At 38.4% G+C, this 26,662-nt stretch overlaps 2 protein-coding genes across 10 annotated transcripts in view; one reads left to right on the forward strand and one right to left on the reverse strand.

The window, feature by feature from the left end:
* Positions 1-5,710: 5,710 nt before the first annotated feature.
* sip1 (septin interacting protein 1) overlaps positions 5,711-26,662 on the reverse strand; it is a 43,701-nt gene continuing 22,749 nt past the window's right edge. Inside the window, exons 2-17 of one of the 6 annotated variants that reach the window (XR_015535284.1) lie at positions 25,552-25,696; positions 23,089-23,203; positions 22,226-22,490; positions 20,912-21,104; positions 20,301-20,394; positions 19,359-19,566; positions 18,941-19,130; positions 18,312-18,533; positions 17,789-18,042; positions 16,939-17,135; positions 15,983-16,204; positions 15,228-15,434; positions 14,036-14,205; positions 12,970-13,311; positions 8,265-8,503; positions 5,711-6,039 (exon numbers count right to left, since the gene is read on the reverse strand). Coding sequence is in view for 3 of the 6 variants with exons in the window: in XM_022073522.2 (XP_021929214.1) it covers positions 13,066-13,311; positions 14,036-14,205; positions 15,228-15,434; positions 15,983-16,204; positions 16,939-17,135; positions 17,789-18,042; positions 18,312-18,533; positions 18,941-19,130; positions 19,359-19,566; positions 20,301-20,394; positions 20,912-21,104; positions 22,226-22,490; positions 23,089-23,203; positions 25,552-25,617 (2,649 nt within the window). In the remaining 3 variants the exon portion in view is untranslated. Of the gene's footprint in view, positions 6,040-7,904; positions 8,504-8,706; positions 8,998-12,841; positions 13,312-14,035; positions 14,206-15,227; positions 15,435-15,982; positions 16,205-16,938; positions 17,136-17,788; positions 18,043-18,311; positions 18,534-18,940; positions 19,131-19,358; positions 19,567-20,300; positions 20,395-20,911; positions 21,105-22,225; positions 22,491-23,088; positions 23,204-23,311; positions 23,456-25,551; positions 25,697-26,662 lie in introns of those variants that run through there. The other 5 variants (XR_015535283.1, XR_002544577.2, XM_022073522.2 and 2 more) reach the window with 5 other exon arrangements.
* Positions 23,753-26,292, forward strand: mRpL22 (mitochondrial ribosomal protein L22). Of its 4 annotated transcripts, none has more exons than XM_087349389.1 (4): positions 23,753-23,906; positions 24,397-24,626; positions 25,157-25,370; positions 25,943-26,292. In XM_087349389.1, the coding sequence occupies exons 2-4, from the start codon at positions 24,399-24,401 to the stop codon at positions 26,164-26,166; spliced, it is 666 nt and encodes a 221-aa protein (XP_087205515.1). In that variant the 5' UTR covers positions 23,753-23,906; positions 24,397-24,398; the 3' UTR covers positions 26,167-26,292. The 4 variants fall into 4 exon arrangements, with proteins under 4 accessions (XP_087205515.1, XP_087205513.1, XP_087205514.1 ...); XM_087349387.1 differs by having other exon boundaries at positions 23,819-23,899; XM_087349388.1 differs by having other exon boundaries at positions 23,829-23,989.

Here is a 26,662-nt window from a genome sequence, read left to right on the forward strand (position 1 = left end):
CGTCGATAACAGATGTGTGCGGGGGCCGCACAGACTACGGCCCTCTGGAAGGGGAACCGGTTAAGGAGGTGAGGGGGTTGCCATTCAGAATGTGTAGGCGCGAAAATTATCTCTGTCCCCTCCTTGACTTGTAAGAGAAAGGGAAACGGGCTCTTCAGGAATGTCACTCAAGAGATGGAGATGTAGCTTGCCACGCCACGCGTCTCGCTTTATCTCTCCTAGGATGCTGTAGCTCCAGCTTATGACGGCAATAAAAAACTCCTGCCATATTGGGACTAACACGTAACATCGAACTCTCTCAGAGGGCGGCAAACACGCTTTGGGGGGGGGGGGGGGGCGAGATACAAGCACAGTGTTACCAACTTATCACATATATATCACAAAGATCGACAGAATCTCGTGCACCACTAAACTGCTTAAACGATTGTCACAGGAAACAGGGATTAACCAATCGATCTATCTAATGGTGAAGTGCGGTGTTTTCTTCGAGGTACGGACTCGGTTCGTGTGTTATTCAGACGAGCTTCGGCTTCAAAGCGTTAAACAATATATTTTACGGCGTTGATTGTGTTCGAGACAGGAATGCGAAACGTATAAAATGATACGTCATTAGTTCTATTCAAAGCGTTTCTTTTGTAACGTACCGGGTGTCCCAAGAATCGCCTCATTTCTGACATATTTTCACGAGCATTTAGCCGCTCTACAAAGCCCCCCCCTCCCGTGTCCAGGGGTAGCACAGGGACTCCAACAAAACGTCCCTTTGCAGTACATGCTACTTATTTTCTTCTATTTTGATATAGCAGACTATACTACTCACCACATCGGAACGCCGATTTTCCTCAGTCCCTCCAGCGAAGGTCGTGCCTGTTCCGGCTTATTCGTCACACAATCGACTACATCCCGTAACTCAACATTCCTAAATAACACAAAAGAAAATAAACCATTGTTCTAAATCAGTAAGCATCTTTACAGCAAGCTAAACATTCTTCCCGTCCACAGACTGTATCAGTCATGTTTAAAACCATTCTCTGTGCTTTCCTGTGCATCAACACTGAGGGACTAACATTCGTGTCTGGGGGATGTCATGTTCAAATATGGGCCAGAAGGTTAGTTGACATGATCCAGGAATTCCATGGATTTTCTGTCCTATTATCTCAAAACAGGGCATGGGTTCATAAACATCCTTCATATTCAACGTTACATAACCTATACTGTTAACAGTCATCATTAAATTAACCAATGTTTATATAATCTGTAAATGGAACCATTAGCTCCAAAGTAATGTTAAATGACACAACAGAATAATTTGTAACAAAGGAAAAGTCATGATTCTATTACCACCCGAAGGAGTTGAAAGCTCTATTGTTGTTATTATTAGAATGCACGATCGCTTGAATATTTTAACACGATTGAATACAACAGACGCTTAAAATGGACGCTGTGTATAGTTCACGAAAGGCATTACAAGTTCATATGTAAACTGTGGATTACATGTTTCATAAAAACTATCTCGAGGAATGTATGGGACAGACATGCTTTATAAGGCAACACGTGCAACAATGGCATTAAATGCAACAGAGGAATCCGAAGTTGTAACAATGTGAGTCAAGATCATTGTTGCGTCCAAGGTGTCAAGGTTACTGTGATAGAGACACGTGGAACGGGCCCATATGTTGCGCTTGGTTCGCGATGAACTGTAAAGAACGCCTAATACAGCAATTTTTCTTGTGTTGTATATGAAATTCACATATTCACTGTAGTCATACATATCTTTTAAGGAAGTAATCGCTGTTTACTGTGGGAATCACACGAAACATAAATAAAAAGTGAAAGGTTTCTGATTGTTGAATCACGTGGGACATGAAATTATCACTGGGTTTTAAAGGGGTTTTTTTCCCACAGTTCCACCACTGCCCACGTTTTAGACACATGTGTTGCTGAATGAAGCTGGAAATGTTCAAGATCGTGTCCTGTTCTTTTCATTGATGTATGTCTGAAAGCGGTGGGAGGGTTCACGGTCAAGTCCACAGCTGGTTATAAATGTCTAGAGGGCCCGCCTATATTCCTCCAGATCTAAAGACAGAGGATAATACCTAGAAAAGACGAAAAATTTCCATATTTGTTTTTCATTCTGGATACACAAATAGTTGGTTAGTTTGTATTTGATATGACAGCCCAGTCATGTAGCTTTAATTTTCGGAATTCTTCCGATTTTAGAGTCAATTAACACTTGTCCTAATATTTATCATGTAAACAAGAGAGCCGAGATGCATTGTACTTCGTACCACAAATTACAGCTTGAACTCAGAAGCGACATTCCATTGTTTTGATCGGAGTCACAAAGATGGACGAGTTCACTTGGTGGAACAACGCGCAGAAGAAGACCAGGTCAGTTTGCTGAGAGCACCATCTGGTGTAAAATTGTTGAAGTTGGCGATTCTTATCTTACGTCTTTTTTCACTATTGATTACCCACCCCACGCCAACGGCTCTCTTGCGCATGAACAGACTCACGCCATGTCTCGTGAAAGAAGCTATACAGTAGCTCGGAACAAACTGTGCGTTTCGCATACGTCACGAGCTTGTGAGTAGACGGAAAACATGCATATACTATGTAAACCGAAAACATTACGGACATTGAAACTGAGACAGCGGGGTAAGAAGTATTACTGCAGGGAAACAAAGTTTATAGCATACTTCGTTCTCTGCTACGCCTTCCACCCGCTCTGATCAGTACGCTTTTTATTTCTAGCGGTTGTAGAACGCACAGATTCACCCTGACTACTGTACTTCGTGTTAGTTTTCAGGCTTCCTCGAAATTCAGAGTAAATGCGTAAAAAACACAACCAGTTTCGCAGAATTTTAAACAAAACCAGAAGGCACTTACACAAAAAATGCACATTTTCCGTCTTTTGCCAAATAACAAGACTTCTCCTGTCATCGTGGACTTATGGGACACTCTGTATATCTCGCTCATATAAAAAAAATGTTCCATCAAAGTAACGCGATGCAATTTAATTTATTTTTTTGTATAATGTAACTCTCGACATGTTTCGGTTTTTAAGGGGCCAGCATCAGGGACACTCTGTCAATATTTTTCAGCAACATTCGAGATTATTCCTCCGACATCCTTTAGACCATATCAGTTATATACATCAACATAGTACAAATATTGTCACATCGATAAGTTGTGTTTATGTTAAGTTAAAGGATCGTTTAAGTTTCAACATGCAGTATATCATTCTATGAGATATTTATTTATAGCGTGCAAGATCGCGTTGGTCTGAACGCTTAGTTCGGACGGAGGAAACATTAAACGTACATAGAATTTCGATAAGAAAACCTCTTGATAAGCGGCCAAGCTTAAAATGTAACAATATTGACAGTTATCTGAGGAGAAACAGCTGATACAAAGCAGACTATATTCAACCTGAACAATGGCTAGATTTTTTCCCCCATCTCAGAGAGAATTTAAGAAATATTTCCCCAAGTTCCATCCGCTAACACGACTTGTAAGGTCACCCCACATCCTGTTGAAAGTCAAGTAGTGGTGTGGCCATGTTACAATTGGCCACTTGGCCACTTGGATAGTTCGGATGCTTCGCCATTACAGACAGAATGAGTCATGTGTGAGTTGTGTTTGTCAATTGGACGGTCCAAAGTATTTTCCCTTGTTCATAAATACTTTCGAGGTTAAGTTGACTACTTTTTAATTTCCGTATCAGGGATGAGAAAAATTCATCCCGCTTAAAACCGAATTCGTCCATCGTTTATATTTGGATATTATTAAATAACATTGAAATAACTTAACTGACGCCATGAAACAGCGTTCCAGTTTTCGGTTTCTGGAACTGAAGATTAATTTTAAAGAGAAAATAAAGATGATTTTTTTTTAAAATTGACTTTAATATTGTGATCCGAATTAGGACTAGATTTCTCTATAAGCTTATTCCGTTATGTATATATCATTAGATTATAAAGATTATTTCTTTTCGCGATTATATACTGATAATTTAAAATAACTTAAACAGTCAAAACTCACTCATTACATAAAATCCACTGGTACGTAAAGACTCCTCACCTAAAACGCGCAGCCCACAGGAAAGAATTCGTACCTGAAGTGAATGATGATTGGTCGAATACGTCTGCGTAAGTTACTTCGAGAACTACGCTTAAAAATCATATCCGATACCCGAGTAATTGTCCATCCCTGTTCAACTCAGTACGCAATAGTTCTGAGAACTGTGACGGTCGCAGAAACGATTATCGTCTTAAGAAATTCAACGTGTTGTTAGTAGCAGATAGTCACAGATACGTTAGTATATTTTATCCTTTCAATGGACGTGGTGACTTGAAGGAGCTTTGCGGTGTGACGAAGACTCACTTATGACTTAAGTGAGTATGGTTGCAGTTTCGTAACACCGGAAAAATGAATAATAGCCTCTTCTGAGAGAGAGAAAAAAGTATCTCTGTAATTTGCTATAACTGTACTTTTCTAGTCTCCTTCATGACAAAACTTCCAGGCGTATTAAATCACTAGTTTCTGATACTTCACGAGATGTACAAGGATGTGTTTTATCATCGCATCGCTTCGTTTTTCTATAAATAAGCAGAAACGTCGTACAGTTGTTAGGTTTTCGGGTCCCTGCGTTATTGGTGTTTCCTGTCATAAAGATAGTAGCGTTGTTATGCTAGGGAAATCACATCATGGAAATGTAATTCGAATGGGCGAGATATAAAATTGATACAGAATTTTGGTGCAGAAACTTTTTGGTCAGTGACTGCTTTCGGAGACCGAGACGATGGAAGAAAAACATTTAAACTAATAAGATAGTATCATTTCGTCATATTGTGAATCAAATATTAAATTAATTACTCGGTTTTTGTCCGTCTAATCACAATTATATATTTAAAATTTACAAATAAGATAATTAAAAATATCATTTTATGTTCCACATCGAATAATCGATTTACATTTGGAACATTTTTTTACAACATGTTTCGGTTTCATCGAACCATCTTCAGGTGTAAAATTATATTAATAAACTTAAAACTCAATTACAACTTCTAGACACCTCCAGACACATCAACGTGTCTACACTCTCATCTTTGGCCGATGTAGAACATCAAAAGCATTCACTTCAAAACAATACATTCGCTCCAATATGTGAAAATAATATGGATATGAACATCTCCAAAAAGCTACACAACAGAAATTGTAATTGAGTTTTAAGTTTGTTGATATAATTTTACACCTGAAGACGGTTCGATGAAACCGAAACATGTTGTAAAAAATGTTCCAAATGTAAATCGATTATTCGATGTGGAACATAAGATGATATTTTAATTATCTTATTTGTAAATTTTAAATATAATTGTGATTAGACGGACAAAACCGAATAATTAATTTAATATTAAAACTAATCTTAAGAAAATGGGACGTGAAGTTGATTGAACTGTTTAAGAATTAATTCTGTATATTCGTGAACCTTAGTAATCACGACATCTAACCTTTTGGTTCTGGAATCAATGTTGTTATTTGTAGACTACGTGAAGTGTTGACATTACGAGATAACGAACATTTTTGTGCCGCTGTGATAAAATTCCATCTACGTCCATATATTGGCGTATTAATCTGGCAGCAACTTAATAAAGTTCATTTAATAATAAAAAAAAGACAAGTCACGCCTGCTGATACTTAAAATACCACATATATTTTATTTGAATTTTATTTCGTAGTCGTTTTTATCAGGTTGACAGGTTTGTAACATTCCGTCCTCTTAAAATAAATACCATTCCCTTTTGCATCACCTTGAAAATTGGTATCCTATTACCTGAATGTTTTATAAACTCGGCTGAGGCTGGTACATACTATATCTGCATATCAAAACACCTCTACACCCAAACTCTGCACAAACCTGTTCTGTAAGCACGGCCTTCCACAGCTGCCATTGGCCATATATGGTATAGGAACGCACGTGTTTCAGCCTGGAGGTTAGAAGGGTGTGTTCTCGATTCCATCCTACGAGGGCGGCAGCTTCTGGACGGAACGAAGGGCAAGGAGGAGGCAGGGGGTATCAGAACAAATAATAAGACCTCAAACAAAAATTGACTCCATCCATGTGGTATTCTTAGCACAGCTTTCATTGACTGCAAGTATTGGAATGCTACTGTATGTTTCTTGAAAAATACACCCAAGTCGATTTTATGCGAATATTTTCTACAAGCTTTTTTTTTTAATGACCAAGGACAAACGAACAAAGCCGAATGTATCTATGAAAAGAGAACTCCATGGTCCCTAATAACAGTCGATCAGTCAAGAAAGTCCCCACCATATATAGAACGTTGAGTTTTCATTACTTTCGCCCTAACCTGAGACAAACTAATCCATTCAGTACGTATATTTGTTTGTTTTCTTTTCAACACGTATTCCAATTGATGTAGCACTTAAGGGTTGTGGAGCACAAGATTTTCATACCTGAAACTTGCTTATTCACAGAGATCTCACCAAGGGATTTGTATTCGGGAGACCCCGGGTTCATATCTCGTTCTTGAGACCGGCGATCATAATTTTGGTTTTCCCCACTACCTGCAGTCAAATGCCGGAATAGTATCTCAAATAGCCCATAGCCTGAACTACTGATTGCGTCGTTAAATTAACCACAAAGTAAATAAATAATTACGTAACTGGCGAGAATCTCTGATTAGGTTCAAAACTCTCAGACGCTCCTGATGGCGAAAATTGCGACATTTATATTAATGTGAATTTAAACCCTTTGAAGTCTTAGTTCGTTTAAATAATATTTAAGAGTTCAGTCCGTACCGCGAAGAAAACACCACATTTCATCATTACGAAGATCAACTGGTTAACGCTGTTTAAGGAAATAATCTCTGTTTATAGCGAGAATCAATGGAAGCATTCAATTAATAAATGAAGTGTTATTGATTGTAAAAGCAGGTGGGATATAAAATCAATCAAAGTATTAAACATGTCTGCATTTTGTGTCACATATTATGTAGTGGTTAAGTCAACAACAGAAAATATGCATACGAATTGGCAGTCATGTCTGTTAGTTTCAAGCACTTAAAGACCTATTAAGGTCGATACATGTAAACATTGAAACTGTTGTGTAGATTGACTATCGACCTGACGTCCGACACACAACATTGGTGCATCCTTTAGAACTCACTTTTTTGAGAAGCTGATGTTTGCTCAGCTGATCAAGAAATTCCCAGCCTTTAATGGGAACCTAAGCTTCATTACAATACATTCTCAGAATCATATCCTGAGGTCAACAAATTTATAACCACACAGCGGCATTTTAAATATCAATACTTCAAAAATATGGCGTCACAACAAAGTGGCTGATAATAAAGATTTAAATTATGAAGCAGTAAATTGAGGATTATTTGTGTTAAGTCTGTGATTGTACATTCGTCTATGTGGGTTTTACTGGAAGACCTGTCCTTTTAGAGTTTATCTCGTCTGCAAATGAGCTTCTCAATGCAAAAGTGCTACATGTCACTCCATATACGAAAAGCAAGGCAATGGAGAATATCATTTATCAATAACTTAGTACGTCATATTTTTACAGTCTGCTTGCAGGAAGAAATATGAGTTACATTTTTAAATCTTTTATATTAATTATATTTTATGCTCTACAACCTTGACAGTTATGGTCAAACGATGAAGTCACGATCGATACACCCATCTACATATAATAATGATGTAAATCTTAGCTTGTGAGTAGGTGTGCTAAGACTTAGCAGAAACCCACGATTTTGAAGATAAAACATTGTTTTGAGTTAACGTCTTTAAAGTTCGGGGTTAAAGTAAAAATGTAGTTTATTAATTTTTACGTTAAACATTAAGAAACTGAATTTTTATTAAAATATATAATATAATTCAGGTCTATACACAAACTTTATTTACAGATGTTAAAATTTAAAATTTGCGCTATTCATCGTTACTACGATGTTACAATACTGCGCCTTCATTTACTACATGTTTCGATGCGTAGCATCATCTTCAGGTTTGTGTATAGACCTGAATTATATTATATATTTTAATTATAAAACACAAACATGACGCATTTAAACTTTAAACTGAATTTTTATATGTTGTTATCAGAAATAATTACTAAAACTGTAAATGAAACCAGTCTTCACGGAGTGAAATAAGGTATTTTGTATCACCACAGCTGGGACAGGAAAGCTAAGTCTCCTGATTATTGTTTTTAAGGGTTACAGAATCCAAATTCTTACCTTCAGTAAAATTCCTGTTGATCCCAGCATCTACGTAGTTCAAGGCACATAGAATCTTACGCTGAGTTAATTCTGTGGTTCCAGGTTTAATTTCTACCCAGGGAAAGAATATTTATGTCCATTTTTCACTGTTGCCTTATCTTGTCGGACAATTCGGGGACTCTGTTATGGGCCGTTTCTTCATGCATGGGTTTAGGATACCAGGATGTGATTTTCAGTATTGACGGAACACATGAAATCTGGAAAAAGAATTTTTTTAAAATATTTAAAAACATATAATTGGTATTTAAGGGCACTCCAGCCTCGTAGAGGGACAGACTGAAACTATAAACGATGGTTCTTGACGTAAGTTAAGAGAAGGAGATGGGTAGGTTCTGAAAACTTCCACGTAGAAATATTAAGAATCTTCAAAGAAGTTTCTAACCAGACATTAACTCAAATGTAGTGTTGTCTCTCACCTAAAAGCCACAGACAGAACAATTTTTATTTTTCAGCTTTAAAAAAACATCGTAAAACACTTAAACCAGAAAAGGAAAATCGTGGAAAAGTCTTTATGACCACAACATTCTTCTAGGTCGCGATGGGGGTCGACGTTTCTCTGAAATGCCAATTACCTGTGAGTGTCCGTGGCATCACAGCTCAGAAAAATTACGTCATCTTCGCTGATGCGAGAACCTCAAATATGACACGTGTTTATTGTGTCGAGTCGAAATAAAATGGTACTGTAACGAAACTGTAAAGATATCTTCAATTAAAATTAATAAAATAGAGTTTAGATTAATCCTAATATTGCCACAACTGCTAACAAAATGACGTACGAACGCACGAACAGGACATCTGAAGTCAGCGTAATTATATTTACGAAAATTAACAATGAAATTAACTGTCGATACAAATTACGTGAACGGTGGTACCTGGAGAAATACGTACTGAAGAATCAGCGATTAATATTAGTCGTGGCTTTTATATTCAGAAGTTGTAAAACCTTTCCATCTTCCCACTAAAACCCACGGGTACATTAAACATGTTCTCTACATTGGAAATTTTATAAACCGTACAAAGAATTATCATGTACTGATCCCAGTTTGGAATGAGTCATATATAATCACGTATTGACTCGTTCCTCACGTACATGGAAGTTAATTACACAAAACTGAACTATTATAAAGCGTAATTCGTATATAGGAACCACGGAAAACCACGATCAGAACAGCTATTTATAATTGGTACTCAAATCTACGCATCCAAGAGCATAAAATATTCTACAAGCAGATGGAATGAAGTCTACTTAGAGATTAAAATACTGTTTATAGACACCCATCCTCCTCAGATTCCGAAGTATTCAAATACAAACACCTCATTATAAAAGCGGAGTATGAACAGGTTTGTCCGGGCCTACTTGCATGAACCACTTCTGTTAATACAACTGATTTAACTGCTGTTCAGTTTTCGTGGAACAAGGCTCTAACTTCATTCAAGTCTTCTCTCTTCCTTTCAGCGTATTAAAAATATTTAAAAAGTTACTTAAAAAAATTACGTATTCAAGAGATGACGAAGGGCAAGTGGAAATGAAACATTTATGGAAACGTAAACATTTTATAAGTAATCAAACTTTACAATGAAGTTCTTTAATAAGGATTAAGATAATTAACGTCTCTTATCAGTTTTTTTTAAAAATAAAATGTGCAAAACTGCTAATAAGTTTTTTAAATGCAAGGGTTGGAATTTCCAGAAGAGAGAGAGTGAGGAACGAAAGGATTAGAGAAATCATGAGGGTGGATCGAGATATAATAGAGGAGATAGAGACGTGCAAAGGATGGAGGAGGAAAGGTTACCAAAAGAGAGGAAGACCGAGACCAGGATGGAACGACGGAATTACAAGAATAATGATAGAGTGGAGACTACCTCAGGAAGGATGGGAAATAGAGAAGAAAGGAAGAAAATATTAGGCACCGGAAGACCGAAGAAACGGAAGAAGAAGAAGAAGAAATGCAGAAAGAACAAACCTTTTCTGTGATAGTCTGCATCGCTGTTTCACGATTCTAACTTCTGTAATATTGGACTGCTTGAATAAGTTGGTTGTGCTTGGCTGGTGCAGTTAAAAACTTGGAAACAACTTTCCTTATTGAGTTGTTAAAAGTGACTCCACCTTAATCTCATGCCCATACGGCAGGATGCTGCTCTGATCCGCTTTCCAAAGCAACGCCCACCCTACAACTGCCCACTTTTCTCATTTCATTTCATTCGCAAGAAGATTCTCACGACGTCCACAGAGGCATCAAAAGGACGCCTGGTTTCGTGGCGTTTAATGGCCTCGTGCTGATGTCAGGAGGACCGAAATACAACATCTCCGGAGCAGGTTCATGAACGAGTACGCCACAGAACATCAGCGGTCTTCAAAAAGTCAACTAAAAACGTAGTCTGAAGGAAGCGTTCTGTCTAGCAGAAACTTCGAAATGTACCAAAGACAAAATGGACAGAAGACGTAGTGATATCCTCCGAAAAATACGTTTAAATAAAACTTTTTATACGACTCCATTCACTTCTGGAATCAAATATTATTTCTGTTCTGCATTTTATTTAATACGGGGGAAGGGGGGGGGGAGATCAAAGGGTTCAACCTCTTCCCCTCTGAAATGTCTTCGCAGAAGATTTAGCTGAAAATAAAACTCTAAAGCTAGATCTAAAATGCAAACACTTACGAACAAAATAGAATAAAATACGATTATTTTAGATTCTCTGAAATACTCACTAACGACATTCACTCGAGAGCTATGCTGGCGGTAGCACGGCTACCGGTAGGGCCTCCCTCGCCAGATTGGTCGAGGGGGAGAGGTACCCTGGTCCTCCAGGTTGGGGGTTGGTCGCAAGGCTAACAACCTTGCACCGTAAAAAGGAAGACGTTTCGAAACCTCGATCAAAGCCTCGGACAGACGGACGTAACAGAGGACCGAATGGAAGAGGAGAATTGAGGAGGCCATGGACCAAATACGGACCGGAGAGACATAGGAGAAGGAGGAGGAGGAGGAGGAGGAGAAGAATGTGATTCACTTACTCACTGCTACCATTTTTTTTAATTTCTGTACGTCATGTCCAGTAACCAGAAAATATTATCGTAATAAAATCAAATTACCGACCGAACTGAGGAAAATAACAGGTCCTAAAAAGGAGGAACTAAGAAGTGACTGGATAAAACTGTAACGAGGAGCTTCACAATTTGTATTCTCTGCCACATACCAAGAAATACAAAACGGGCAGAAATTTAGGTATAAGAAATGTATGCAGAATTTTCATCAGGAAACCTTAACAGTAGATATTTTCATGCGCTGATACGATCCGAGGTCATTGGCGCGCATGTTCCTACAACGACCTCTTCCCACTTTTATGGAATAATCGGAACCGGGGAACCGCCGTCGCCCACACCTAAGAAAAAAATGACAGGCAGAGACGTGGATGGGCCCACGAGGTATTCGTTGCTCGAGTTACGGCGTGAACACTTAGACGGGGCATGAGGATGTGGATTGGATTAATCTAATTCTGGATAGGGGCGAGTGGTGCAGCGGATGGGATCCTGTGAATTTAGTAACGAACCTCCGCACTCCACAAAACACGGGAGAATTAACCGAGTGATCACTCGATTTAATTACAGTCTCTATAATTAGCTAAGTGCTACAGGTTGTCGCTATTTATTATGAGAATAATACAAAATCTCTCTCCCTCTCAACATTTTTGGTGCTGACAGGCGGCCGTCTGTTAATTACGAAGCCAAGTCAGCTGACAGCGTCCTTGAGATCTGCCCAAACATTCAACATCCTCTTGTCGTTAATATTTTAATTACTACATCATTTGACAGAAAAACATCAAATAAGGGAAATTTGGATTAAAAAATGGCATATGGAAAGAACAAACTAAATAAGAACTTTCGGAAATTATTGCAAGTGGATATTTACCGCGCAAGTCCGTCCTCTTTCGTAGCCTAGAAGAGAGGGAGAACAGCGGTGAGAGTGCGGAGGGAATTACCGGAAACAAAATCGAGCTAATGCCGGGGGGATTGCAAAGCAGTCGACCAACTCCGCGGAGAGAAAAGTCCCTGAGATTCTGATAAATGCTAATGTTAATATTCTGCAATAAATACAAATTGCGAAGGACAAAATTACTTAAAATTCTAAATTTAAATAAACGTGTTTATTATTTGTTTCAGAAGACAAGACGACTCTCGGAACAACAAAAAAATTAAGTTGAGAATAATGGAAATGGATTTCCTAAGAGCGGCTGGAATTTCCAGAAGAGAGAGAGAGTGAGGAACGAAAGGATTAGAGAAATCATGAGATAGAGAAAAGATGATTGATTTGGTACGGACACGTGCAAAGGATGGAGGAGGAAAGGTTACCAAAAGAGAGGAAGACCGAGACCAGGATGGAACGACAGAATTACAAGAATAATGAAAGAGTGAAGACTACCTCAGGAAGGATGGGAAATAGAGAAGAATGGAAGAAAATATTAGGCACCGGAAGACCGAAGAAACGGAAGAAGAAGAAGACAAGAATAGCCCCTAAATTTTTAAATAAAACTGGAGGTTCTGCAATAAGACTGTACATTATCGACGTTACTATTTCATCATTACATTAAATTATTAGACAGTTATAAATATTTAAGTGATAAAACAACAGAGAGAGAAATATTTGAACAGAATCCTGAAACTTGCCTGAAATTATGAAGCTGAAGGAAGAAACGTCGACAAGACTGAAGAACGCCTGATGAAATACACGGAGATGGAACGTCTTAATCCAGAAAGATGACATCAGGCAGCCATATCCAGCATGTTATTGAGCGACACGGGGTTCCACATCGTGCCACTGTCACTCACAAACACGACACTTCTGTCAATATAGATCTGTATTTTACCACAGCGATATATTTGCTTCCCTTCGCGGTATCGGTTAGGCAACGGCATGAACAGGATGCCTCTCTCCTCACAACGCTTCTGAATTAACTCTTTGAAACCCTGTGGAATCTGACTTGCCGTTCGAACAGCTTCGGCGAGCATCTGCAATGTAAAAAGAAATATTAATGGCACCTGCACCTTGTCGTGGTGGCGGGGCTTGACCCCAAGGGCTACTGGTACGGCCTCCGTAGCCAGATTGGTCGAGGGGGAGAGGTACCCTGGTCCTCCAGGTTCGGGTTTGGTCGCAAGGCTAACAACCTTGCACCGTAAAAAGGAAGATGTTTATAAACCTCGATCAAAGCCTCGGACAGACGGACCTAACAGAGGACCGAATGGAAGAGGAGAATCGAGGAGGCCACGGGCCGAATGCGGACCGGAGAGACATAGAAGAAGAAGAATAATCCAAATAAAAACATTCTGCAACATGCTGGTTTAATGAAGCGCGGAGTTAGTGACGGGAGACGGCATAATGAGGAGCTCCATAATTTGCATTCCACCAAACAGCTCGTTTTCTCATTCAGGTAAAATACAGACAGGGAGAGAAATCATCTGATCAGTCAGGTCCATTTAACGAATTCAATCCTTGAATGTTAGGTTGCGCTGTGTGGCCTTCGTAGTTGGCCAGTTTCTACCAGACTACACAGCGCAATATCCCAGAAAATATCCAACTTCATACTCGTCGCCACGAGAAATTTAAATATCAGCCAGACCTTGTTACTGTGCTAATAAAATTTAAATGTAGACTTAATCTCAACCCCAGACAACAGGTAATGACCAGAGGAAGTCCTTACACAAGTTTCCAACATATTTCTAGGTAGATATTCACCTCGTATCTTGTTTCTCTCGCCCTCTGGGCTGGGGGTGGTGTCGCAGAAGACGTCTGTTCTAGGTTGGTAAGATACGACACCGATTCAACTGCACCTGGTTGGTGTGCCATTGATTGGCCTGGTGCCGTTACAGCACGGTTCATCAGGTCCAGAGCTTTGCGGAACTGTTCTGTACACAAAAGCAGTCACGACTGTCTTACCTTAATTTACATTTAATTTAATTTAAAATATACGCCACATTTATTTTACTGAGACAAGAATTCTTACCACTGATTTAATTCAAAATTTGGATTGTGGGAGGGGGATGTACATCTTGTATCAACATATGAAGAAATATCTGCGCATACAAGATTTATTGCTGTCATTCTCAAATTGTAAAATTCTGCCACATTTTCAAAGAATTTATTAGCTGTGTAAGATTTGAGATTTTCACGGCGGTGAGGATGAAGATTTCTGTCTTCTGGGTTGTTGGCACATTCATCGCCCTGATGACGGAGGCAGTATGACCTTCGAAACGTTGGTAAACATCTACCAGACTACACAGCGCAACAACCCAGAAGACAGAAATCTCCATACTCTGATGACGGAGGCAGTATGACCTCTGAAACGTTGGTAAACATCTACCAGACTACACAGCGCAACAACCCAGAAGACAGAAATCTCCATACTCTGATGACGGAGGCAGTATGACCTCTGAAACGTTGGTAAACATCGACTAGATTACACAGCGCAATAACCCAGAAGACAGAAATCTTCATCGCCCTGATGACGGAGGCAGTATGACCTCTGAAACGTTGGTAAACATCTACCAGACTACACAGCGCAACAACCCAGAAGACAGAAATCTCCATACTCTGATGACGGAGGCAGTATGACCTCTGAAACGTTGGTAAACATCGACTAGATTACACAGCGCAATAACCCAGAAGACAGAAATCTTCATCGCCCTGATGACGGAGGCAGTATGACCTCTGAAACGTTGGTAAACATCGACCAGACTACACAGCGCAACAACCCAGAAGACAGAAATCTTCAATTTATTAGCTATTTTTATACAATAATTTTGTCTCTAGTACCTGATCAGTAATTGATCTCTACAATTCTTTAACAGTTACTCAGATTACCGATTAATCAGAACATAATCTACGTAAATTGCAATTAAACTGAGAAATGTACTGTATTTGAACAAACCTTTGACTGCGGGTTGGACCAGCAGTGGCTCGGAAACCATGCCCTTCCAGCCGACGTACCAGTTCGTAATCTCATCGTAGTTCGGCGCGTGGTTCAGCCACATAGTGAGTATCTGCAGCCATTTTGGGAAGAAGTATCTTTCAAGCAGTGACGCCAAAGTGTGTACTGGTAACAAATCCTGCCAGTCCATTACCCAGTTCCACTGCTCTGTATATAATAACAAAATTAAATTACGTGAGACTGCAGTTTCTCATGGCAGGAAGTATGAAGATTGTGTGACTGCCCTGATGATGTCGGTCTACTTCTACGATATGACACAATATAACATTCCAGGATGTAGTCATCTTCAAAAATCATTAAATTATATACTCTATTACCATACTGACTGATATGCAAGTGTAACAAGCACATAAACCCTCACAGTTTGCTGTAAAGTTGAGAAAAAAATATTCCGCTAGGTACATCACATATTGCATTCTCACACACAAAAGAAATATTTTGTTAACAGGGTCTGAAATGAGAACAGCTTCCACCTATAGACAGGAAGGAACATCACAGTACAGCGTCATAATGAAATATACATCCTAAATCTGACAAAACCATCTAACGGTGTTTCTTCCTTCGCGCGTAGACTTCTGATGTAATTGCTACACGCTAAATGGCCTGTTACAAGAACATATATATGCTCAATATCACAAATTTCTGACAGAGAGAAATGAATTACGTCATCTTATTCCCGAAGCCTTCATTCTCACCTAGATGTTGTTGATGTGGATTTATAACCAGCTCTTGCAGGGCAAGTTGTAGTTTTGGTACTATATTCTTGACAAGAAACGCGTCCATGTCACCTCGTGAGAATACTCCATGCCAGGGCACAAGCATCAGTTTGGCGGATCTGTCGGATGGATGCCAGCTGACGAGCGCCTTGCTAAGCTTGTGGCGAATCACTGGATACACAGTTGTCTCTAGGCGGTTTCCTATATCAGAACATGCTGTGAGAGCTTCTTCATACGCATGATCAGAATTATAGAAATAAACATTTGATACGGGGCGTGCGAAATCAATTATTTTAATAATTTTTACGATAAGCAAGACTAGATTCAAAACAGAATATGCCATTCTAAGGATCATGTGTAACACGGGTCGTGGTGAGTGTCGGATAATTACGTGAAATACTACAAAGAAATGTGATGACTGAGAAGAAAAAGTGTCCCTTATACAAGGACAAGAGACTGAACACGCTACGTTCATGTTGCGCTGAGGTTAATAGGTAAAGAATTCACAATGGTAGGTGCATGTTAACTAATGCAGTCGTCTTTGTTAGTTTGTAAGTTATTACAGATCACTGTGGTACAATTCATGTTACCATGAAATGTTTAATTTATGCACACACCACAGATTATATAACTTAAATTCTTATCCTAAATAATGAGTTATGTACCGATGTCAACTGATTGTAATGTAAGTTTACCCTAATGAAATTTTTATAACTGTAAAAGAATCAAATAATCATAGGCGCAATCCTCAAAAGTCAATTCTAATTCAGATCCAAAGGATTTACTAAAAAGTCACTTACTTAAAGGAATTGTAATAACTTTCACAAAAATCACAGAAAAAGAACAAAAACCAAAAAAAAAAAAAAAAACCCACAAAAGTCACAAATTTTTCAATTACTACTGAACAAGCAGATGAAAGATGTGAAGAAACATACCGAGCAATGGCAACCAGGGATGAATCCACGCATGGATGGGCACAGTGTCCGTCATGGGGTTCCACTCTTCCACCTCATGCTGAATTCGGGGCAGAACAAACTGGTCACGAACATTGTCCAGCACCCACGGGGGAACCAACGGAAGCCACAGTTCCAGAAATTCAATAAGTGGTTCACAAGTTCGACAGTTCCAAGTGCTGCAAAAAGAATGAATTTGTAATCTAACAAAAAATGGCCGCTGTTACTTAAAGGACATAAATTCCAGGAGATATGAAAAAAAAATGGAAAGAGACTGTGTGCTGTAGTGTCATTGTACTTTGTGTTTTCAAAACTAAATTTGTTTACACAGACACGTAATCTGGGTTTTTCATATAATTCACTACACAGGACTTTTCAACTATAAAATAGACCACATTTTCCTGACTACAAGACAAGGCTATTTTATTTTCATTGCAAAACGAGGGGTCACCTTACACTGTAGAGTGAAATCCAAACCTTCTATTTCTTTATTTTTGCAAGATCCATTTTAACATCCTTCTCACGTCTACTTTCGATCAGTACTTTTTCCTTTATGTCCACTCATCCTCTTACTTCCCTAATATACATTTTACTATTTCAAGATTATCTTTCAGAAACTTTATTCAGTGTGAGATCGCTATTATTAAAACTTGCAGAAGTATTTTAAATTTATGTATAGATGACTACGGACTTCAGCAGCAGCAAGTACCTCTGAAACATCGGTAATTTCTACCAGATTATGTGACACTACAACCCAGAAGACAACCATCTTCAAACTCACAACATAAGAATCTCAAATCCTGCAACCAGAACAAAGGATCGTATTACGTACTTGATGGCTGTTCTAACGCTGGGCATCCAGGCCTGCCATATTAAGCGATAGTATGGATCTTGTGTTGATATATTGGTAAGTGTGTGAAGCTGTCCATCTTCAAGGATGTCCTTCCACTGTTTGAATAATGCCATTGGCTCCTGAGGATTTTCAAGTGGTGACCATTTGTTAAGTTGATCCTTCAAAAGCGGCCCAACAAGTTTTGATGCCAAGTCACTCAGCTCATAGAGACGATATTCCTCGTAGTATTTTTCCTGTCACACGCAAAGACCTTCGTTGGAATGACTTTCATGAAGACAATAAAAATCTCCATTAAACAAGAATACATATATGCAAACAGAAATGTATTTTATTGGAATGCCAGAAATAAAAATGTGATGCTACGGAACACGCTTGAAATGTTCACCACATTCAACTTGAATGAACATTATTTTAAGAAGACACCCAGACAAAATTCGGAATTGTATAAATCACTGTATGTATTAAAAAATTAACTGGTTTTAAATTATTTCCGAATTCTTACCTGCAATTCCCTGAAGGTTTCCGCAGCTTTGTCTACTCTGAGTGGATCAGTCTTGTCATTACTTTGGTCAATCAATTTCTGGACTGTACTGAGCACGGTGTCCAGTGTCGTTATATGTCGAGTCTGTTGTTCAACCACCTTGCTCAGCGAAAACTCCTCCTGCTCCAGCATGATGATGCGGTCACTAGCATACCTCAACTTGCGATCATTCTGTATGATATCCTGCAGAAATATTGTTATGAGGGATAAACATTCGCGAAGAATTTTATGGAACCCAAAGACTCAATACATTGCCAACAACAGCGTGTGACTGGACTCCTTCCTGAGCCAACTGAATCCAGCCCACACTCACACACCCTGCTTAAGGTCCATTTTACTACTGTCTTTCCATCTATGCTTAGGTCTCCCAAGTGGTCTCTTTAGGATTTCTGATTAAAATTGTGTGTGCATTTCTCATCTTCTCACTCATAATACATGCCCTCCCAAAAATTATATTGAATTGGGTGAAACTCAGACAGACAGACACAGAGGCAGGCGCACGCACTACCAGGACTCACTTCATCATTGAAAGAAACACTTCAGAATATCGAGGAAATGCCTTTATGAAGCATAAGTCACATGATGCATACCTGCTCACACATGTTCATCAGGAGATTGAGGTTGTGCTGTAGCTTGGGTAAAGCAAAATTGACGAACTTCTTGTCTTTCCGGAGTTCCCACTCATCTGCGGGGCGCTGTTGTCCGGCAATAGCATGATAGCCACTCAGCACCCTCTGTTGTGGACCGGTCATGTCAATCACTTTTACTTTGCTCAAATGGCTGCAAATATACATAAATAACACCCTTTTACATTAGTGTGACCACTAATCTTTATCTGGTGTGGAACTGTGGACTGTACTGAACTTCTCTGCATCTCTGATATGGCTTCAAGGCACGAGATTTATTTGGCACGACGACAACTATATATTTAATGTTATATATTTTCTGAAATTTTTAAAAAATCTTAAGAACCAGAAATATATTTTAAAAGTATTTTATCTTTCTTACCTGTACTCTTTCCTGGTATTTCCATACGTTTTGCCTTGTTCTAACACATCATCGACACTCTTATACACGTAACAAACTTTCTTTTTCTTGTTACTAACATCGCCCTTTCTCCACTGGGACAATTTTTTTACAAATTCTTTTGCTTCCTCTTCCTCTGAGTCTGCTTGGACATCAGCCACTCTCTGAATTTTCTCTGGACCATACGCACCTGTCATATAACAGCAGCGTTAGCATACCAAGCACGACGCGAAGCATTCATAAAGGTGGCGACTGACTTGTAACATTTACTCGTAATGTAACATTCGCGGCGAGCATGTTACATTACACCACAACTGGTGAGGCGTATCGAATGCTCGGCTCGACTGTGCTCATGTGTGCTCCATTCATTTCATTCAATATGTCGGACGTGGAGGTTGTGTTATCTTTGTTCCATTTAATACGCTACTCTTATCTAAAGAACTCGTGAATGCTCGTTACGACGCCGCTCGACTGACTGACTGACTTGTAATGTAACACTCAAAGGGATTCGCGAAAAAACCGACAACACGATGGAGCGCCCGCGAGCGTGAGTGGCTTGCATCGAGCGGCTCCGTTCGCTGTCTTCACTTGTGTAATGCTCGATTTGTAACACGTTACATTACAGGCAAATGTTACAAGTCAGTCGCCACCTTTAAACAAACTACACAAAGAAAATAATTCACATTTCACACGAAGAAAATGACATTATTTTAGACAGTGAATTAAATTTTAGTGCCACCGGTGGTAATGTTCAGGATGATAGTGGTAATGACAGCAAAAGGGAGGTTACAATACCAATGGGATCAAGGACGTACGCCACATTATGGCACTCTGAAAAAAAATTCCCATAAAATAATAAGGCATATTTAAAGCAATAAAGAGATTAGTGATCAGTAGTGACCGTCAACACAAAATTATTCATACCTATTGCTCCTCTTCCTTTCCTTAGGTGAGCTTCAACAGGTGCTGCAATACCCTGAAGATCTTTACCCAGACCTTTTCCAGGTTGGAAGCCCATCTGTAAAAATCATGCAACCACACTGAATACACAAATAACCTAAAAAACAATGAAGACGACGATGACGATAAAAAGGTAAATTTGTTTCTCACTCATTAAGCATCAAGCTATGAAGAAGATGGGGTAGTGGAGGAAAAGCTCCTCTCTTTTTTTTTTGATCTAGGTACTATATGGAGGTGAGTGGTCAGATTCATGCCATGGCCACTTTACTTCCAGGGTAAAGGCCCTCAGTAACCATTGCATGTTAGGTTGGGTGGGCCAGAGAACTGGTCTGGACACGTGGGTTCTGCCAGTGAAGAAGAAGTACACAATGACCTTGCCATGATGAAGCCAAATGGGATTTAGACAGTACTACAATGATCCCTTTTCAACGAATTACCTATATTTTAAGGGGCCGTATGGATCTGCATAACACCAAGCTTAACTCACATCACAGGAGGGGTATAATCAGAACAATGAAGTGATTACAGTAATAGCTCAGAATATAACCCACTTGACGAACATGTTTTTAAAATACCTGAAGCAAAAGTTTGGCACCAATGCCACGAGTATGTTTCTCCCAACTTCCCACCCCCTTATTCAGAAGTGACGGGTTTAAAATGGGACGCTTCTTCCGCAGGCCAGCTATTTCACCATCGAGGTTCACTGCACGCTGCTTTAGGGACTGTGATTTTCCTGAACCACGTCGTGAGCTATCATCCTCTGAATCACTGAAAAGAAAAATTATGTATCAATATCCAAGGACAACACTTATCAGAACAAGAGATTGTATAAACAGAATTAAGTAAAGTGAATAATGGGTTAACTGGTTTGTTCAGTAACTGTAAAACCTATAGAAGTAATGCAGTTTAAAAGATATATTTGAACATGGTCATGTATGTTTTATGGGTTAAAAACCAATTACATCATTACTCAATAAATCAGAACTTCTTTGGTAATGTATTACCTGTATTATATTTAAAATATATTATAATATTATATTTTAAATAGTCCCGCGCCGTAGCCGCGCGGTCTGAGGCATCATGCTTCGGACCGGTGATACGGAATGCGCGCTGGTTTGAGTCTCGGGGAAAGAAATTTCTCATAAGATTTTCGACCAGTGTATGGGACCAGTGCCAACCCAGCATCGTGAGGAAATTGGGGAGCTACAATGGGTAGCGTAATCCAGTCATGGAAACTGGCAATGGCTGGGGGTTTGTCGTGCTGACCGCACGTCACCCTATATCTGGTTGGATGATCGTTCACCTCTGCTTAGGCATGTGAACGTGAGGCCAGCAGTCAAGCTAGTCAGCTTTGGCTCTCAGAGGGCTGTTATGCCACAGATTTAATTTTATATTTTAAATAATAACACATAAAAATATGTTTCATTATATATTGCTCCTTGTAGCAATTCACTGCAAAATGTACCACTCATTGGTAAATATCCATGTTTGCAGTCTTTATAGAAAAGATATTATATACCTACCAGTTTGGGCTGACCTTTGCATGTAACAAGCAGAAACATCACACAGGCAATGGAGCTGTGAGGAAACATATTAGAGACATCACAATGATGGCTTCTACCGATGGGTTTACGTGGTGCCAAAACCCAGAACAATATCATCCCCATCACAATAAAATCCTCAAATGTCACACAGTGATATTCTTTTCCAATTAAGTATTTGAATATTGAAGCCAAACTACATTTACAGAACTGATTACTAGATTGTGTACTGCTTTCCCATTCCTACTTTTTAAATCAAGAAAGATGGTCACGGCAAAAGTCTACACCTTCGACAGACATCACAAGCCTTGCCACTAGAATGATTAATGTAAATAACAACCTACATACCTAGATAAATTAGGAGACTCATTCCTGCCACTTCTACTTGCTTCACCATCTTTCTCATCATCAGCATCTTCACTGTCATCACCTGCATCCCTCACAGCATCACTCTTTGGCGTTTTCTGTTTGCCTGCCTGTTGTACTCCTCCCGGGACAAAGCTGACAGGTACTGAATAGTTATGTTTTCCGCTTTTCCTGCCAGCACCTCGAAAACTTGGCCTTGAGCCACCTCCCGCATCATCTTCATCTCCACTATCATCAGCCCAAATACCTGAAGTATATCATATATCACAAAAACGTTTATAACAAGGTGCCAATTAGAACAACAGTTTGTAGTTACAGCATGGCCAACAAATTCTCCTAAGATGCAAAACCCAAAACAGCAATCTGAAATTTACTGTGGGTTTTACATCCACTGACCTCATAATACTGGTCTCAAAATAATATTCTAACCTGCCCTAATCTGTCACAATGTGGGGTTTATGATTACTATCCAAATTACTAACTAATATAACTTAACAGTAACACGTAAGTCCTCAGCCAAAAGTACCATATAGCAAGTCAGCAAGACAGATGTTCTTCAGATGTTCATGGTATATGCCTCACAAAGTGTAAACAGTAGAAACGCACCAAATATATTTATGTTATAATAATATATCATGGTAAAATAACGCAATAACAATTACTGTCTACAGTGAATACGTAACCTATATAAATACATTCTTGATGAAAATAAGAGTCGCATAACAAAGTGATAACTGCATTTTTGGAGAACAACACTTATTCAATAGACGAATGTTCATCGATTAAAATACATAATGTAATCCTAACCTTCACAGACAGGAAAATGTGCTACCGTACACACTTACCATAAATTTGTTTATTTTTGCTTATTCGGCGACCTGGTCTGTTAATATTGAATTCATTTTCCAAATCATAATCAGTCACTTCAAACTTCTCTACTTCTTCGTCTGACATACTGGACTGTAAAACACAATAACAACTTATACATAAGCTGTGTTTATTCACTGCTAGGAAATACTAAACGTAAAATTCTGGTAGTGACGTCCTGTGGACGAACATGATACCAACCCTCCTGCGAGTAGTATTGAACTTTTCTCTTACATGTAAATATGAATTGAAAAGACGGGATTTTTTTAATCCAACACATATATTAACACACAAGCCAGAGATGAGAAACGCGTAATAACACCAACACCAACTTCAAGAACAAACAAAATAAAAATACATCTCTTATACAAACACTAACACCTAAAAATATTTAATAACTTTCAATTATAATATATTCTTGAATGTAGTAAGAAAGAAGAAAAAAATGTTTCAGTGCTAGTTAAAACAATCTTATATCATGATTTAACTTCATTAGTGCACAGGAAGCACCCGATTAATAGAGAGGTTAGCATCAGGCATGTGAAGGTCATATTTAGGCACTGTGTTCACAGTTTTTTAACAAACAGAACCCTAACCCATTCCTAATGACATGTTCTAGAGCAAAATTGAAAATCATTGGGGTTCCCTAAGCCATATAGTTAGTTAATCCATGCTTAGGTTTATCTATGATCCTTCCTAACCACAAACGATAGCTGTTATTAATCGTAGTCAATAAGAGAGAGGGTGCATCATCTGTGGTTTGAAATTTAATGTTTATTTATAGAGGAGGTAGTAGGTGTGTTAAATACACGAAAAGATGTTATAAGTAATTATACTCGTGCAGGATATCATCGTATTTCAGCAGATGTGCACAGAAGAGTAATATTATCCAAAATTTAATGTTGCGATATGTGAGGTTATGTTCGTTCCTTGACCGAACATAACCTCACATTTTTAGAATAATGCTGCATTTTCGTTACTTGTATAGGGTTGATTAAAAAGAATAAAATGTTTATTTACAGTTACAAGATTAGGTTTTGTTGTCGGTAACAATTAGTTTGGATCAAAAGTGCATTGTGTCTCTTCGTACTTAATATGCCAGATCACAGTACAGATAGACAGTAAACAGATTTTTCAGTTTCTCCAACAGTTTCGTGATTCCTTGAGTATAAGAACACTTTTTTGTTGTCTGAACACAAATCTAATTTATGAGGGCCACTTTGTATGCATTTCATGTGAAGCTGTGCATTAACATTGTAATGTTTACTATATGTACATCATTTCAGCAATGCAGAACATCACTGCCTGGATGAGACATTTAGCAAATTCAAGAATTATTTTAACTAATCTACCAAACTCACTTAATCATTGGGCATATTCACCAGTTTCTGTAGCGAGTATACACACCAGTTTACCTTTGAAAGCATTTCTGAATTCTGCTGAACCAAAGAAATGGCTTAAATATAATGAAAAAATATATCCTCCACAAGCACCAGAAGAGGAAAGGAGACCTGCTGTGAGTGAATCAGTTTTGTAAAGAGGCTTATAATTCCACTTACTGAACTAACTTACTAACTAAACACTTGCTAAAAATGTCATTATACTTTGATGCCCTTGGAAGGGTTTTGGGTGCATATAAGAATTTTAGAATATTCATAAGGAGTTTTAAATGTTAAACTTTTTAATCATCCAGCTATTTTGACATGCTCATGATATTATTAGGCATAGCAGATGCAAGAACACTGCTTTCTTTCCAGAATGACCTGAATAAATTAACTATGTAAATGTTTTATAAATGTGCAGTGTCTTATATATTTGGGAACACCAATGAAATTTATTCAAACTTAAAAGAACTTCCAACAATTTTAATTATTATAAATTTTTCATTAATAATTACTATTTTTTCTTCTGAAGAGTAAGGATTTGACCGGTATAATTTCTGGCTGAAGCAAGAATATTGTCAAGAACAAAATTAGTGTTATATTGTTGGTTACTGTTAAACTGCCTTCAACACTGTGATTGCTTTTGTTTGCATTTTCCTTTTAGTTTGTGTGCCACATGAAAACCAACATTAAATATAGTCCTTGGAAGATGTGGTACATAGCAAGCATGGTAAGAGGTATGACAGTTGACGAAGCAGTCAAGCAGCTTAGTTTTGTCGTGAAAAAAGGTGCTGTAGCTGTCAAGGAAACAATACTGGAAGCCCAAAAAATGGCTGTGGAAGAGCATAACGTCGAATTTAAAAGCAATTTATGGGTTGGTAAGTATCAATCAAGATGATTTATCCCAAATATTGGGAAGTCTTATGCTCATTTGTACAAGCAAATATAACTGTGTTTAATTTATAATCTATTAAAAAGCTTCTATGTCACCAAGATGTATAAATGTGAAATGGAAATAGTATTGTAAAAAACTTCAAAATTATGTTTATGTTGATTTACCTGAAGCTGTCCTTGTGAATGATTGACAGTGAGGTCTAATAGATGAATGAACCAATCATCTATCATCACATGCTATGTCTGTTCAAGAGATTAAGCTTCCACCATCATATTTGTTTCATCTCAAAGATAACCCCAATATTGAATCCTGAGAACAAACAACAAAGAAAACTTTATTTTCTCTACCATTTGCTCTGTTGCTGTATGTTTTAGGAAATATTTAGTTGGCTCAGTTTGTCAGACTATAAGTTCATGTTGAAAGCAATGCCTGTAAACTTTAATTTCCAATGTGAAATAGAATCTTAGTTTAATTTTAAGAATATTTAACTTTGTATTTTAAGACTTGAATTTGTATGAATTATTGCTATTTTGTTCTCTTTGATCCGACAAATAGCTGAATCGTTTGTTGGCAAAGGCATGGTCATCAAAGGGATGCGAAGACATGCCCGTCTTCGAATAGGGAAGGTAGAATATATCCATTGCCATTACTTTGTTCGCCTGGAGGAAGGAACACCTCCAAAGCACTATTATCCCTTCAAGCGGAAACTTACGGGGCCAGAACTGCTGGAAAACTGGCTGCAACAGATGAGGAAACGGAAGATACCAAACTCACTTTAATAAAATTTTACTGTCTGTTGCAACATTTTTTGTCAAACTAAAATGTGACTGTAATCTGTTAGTGTAAGAACAGCGGCCTGTTACGGACCTAATTAATAATCATTTATAATAAAAACTTGAAAAGAGGCTTTTGCATATTTTCTTCATTTTTTAGAGGCTGTTTAGTCTCGCCCTGAGAACAAATTATTCTTACGTAGCACAAAAGACAATGTCCCTCTGCCCACAGTGGCTTTTCACCATCACAGTAAAAATCGTTGATAGGATTGGCATATTTTATGGTGAGCATTGCTTTCGCTCTGCAGCAAACTACAGTTCACATCAAAGTTCTCTTTCGAGCAAGGCTTGATGGACGTGTGATGAAAGTCCAAGACGGAGAAGAATTTAACAAGTAAAAGTCTTATACAGAATAATTTCTCAAGCTGCCTTCCAAGAAATCTCTCCTCCATCCACAAAGGAATTCAAAACAAGTGGAAGTTATCTGAACTTCTTCTTATAT

The sequence above is a fragment of the Zootermopsis nevadensis genome, unplaced genomic scaffold (genome assembly GCF_977971745.1).
Source record: "Zootermopsis nevadensis isolate Lab colony 2312 unplaced genomic scaffold, Znev_1.0 Znev_ptg000016l, whole genome shotgun sequence".
Classification (NCBI taxonomy): domain Eukaryota; kingdom Metazoa; phylum Arthropoda; class Insecta; order Blattodea; family Termopsidae; genus Zootermopsis; species Zootermopsis nevadensis.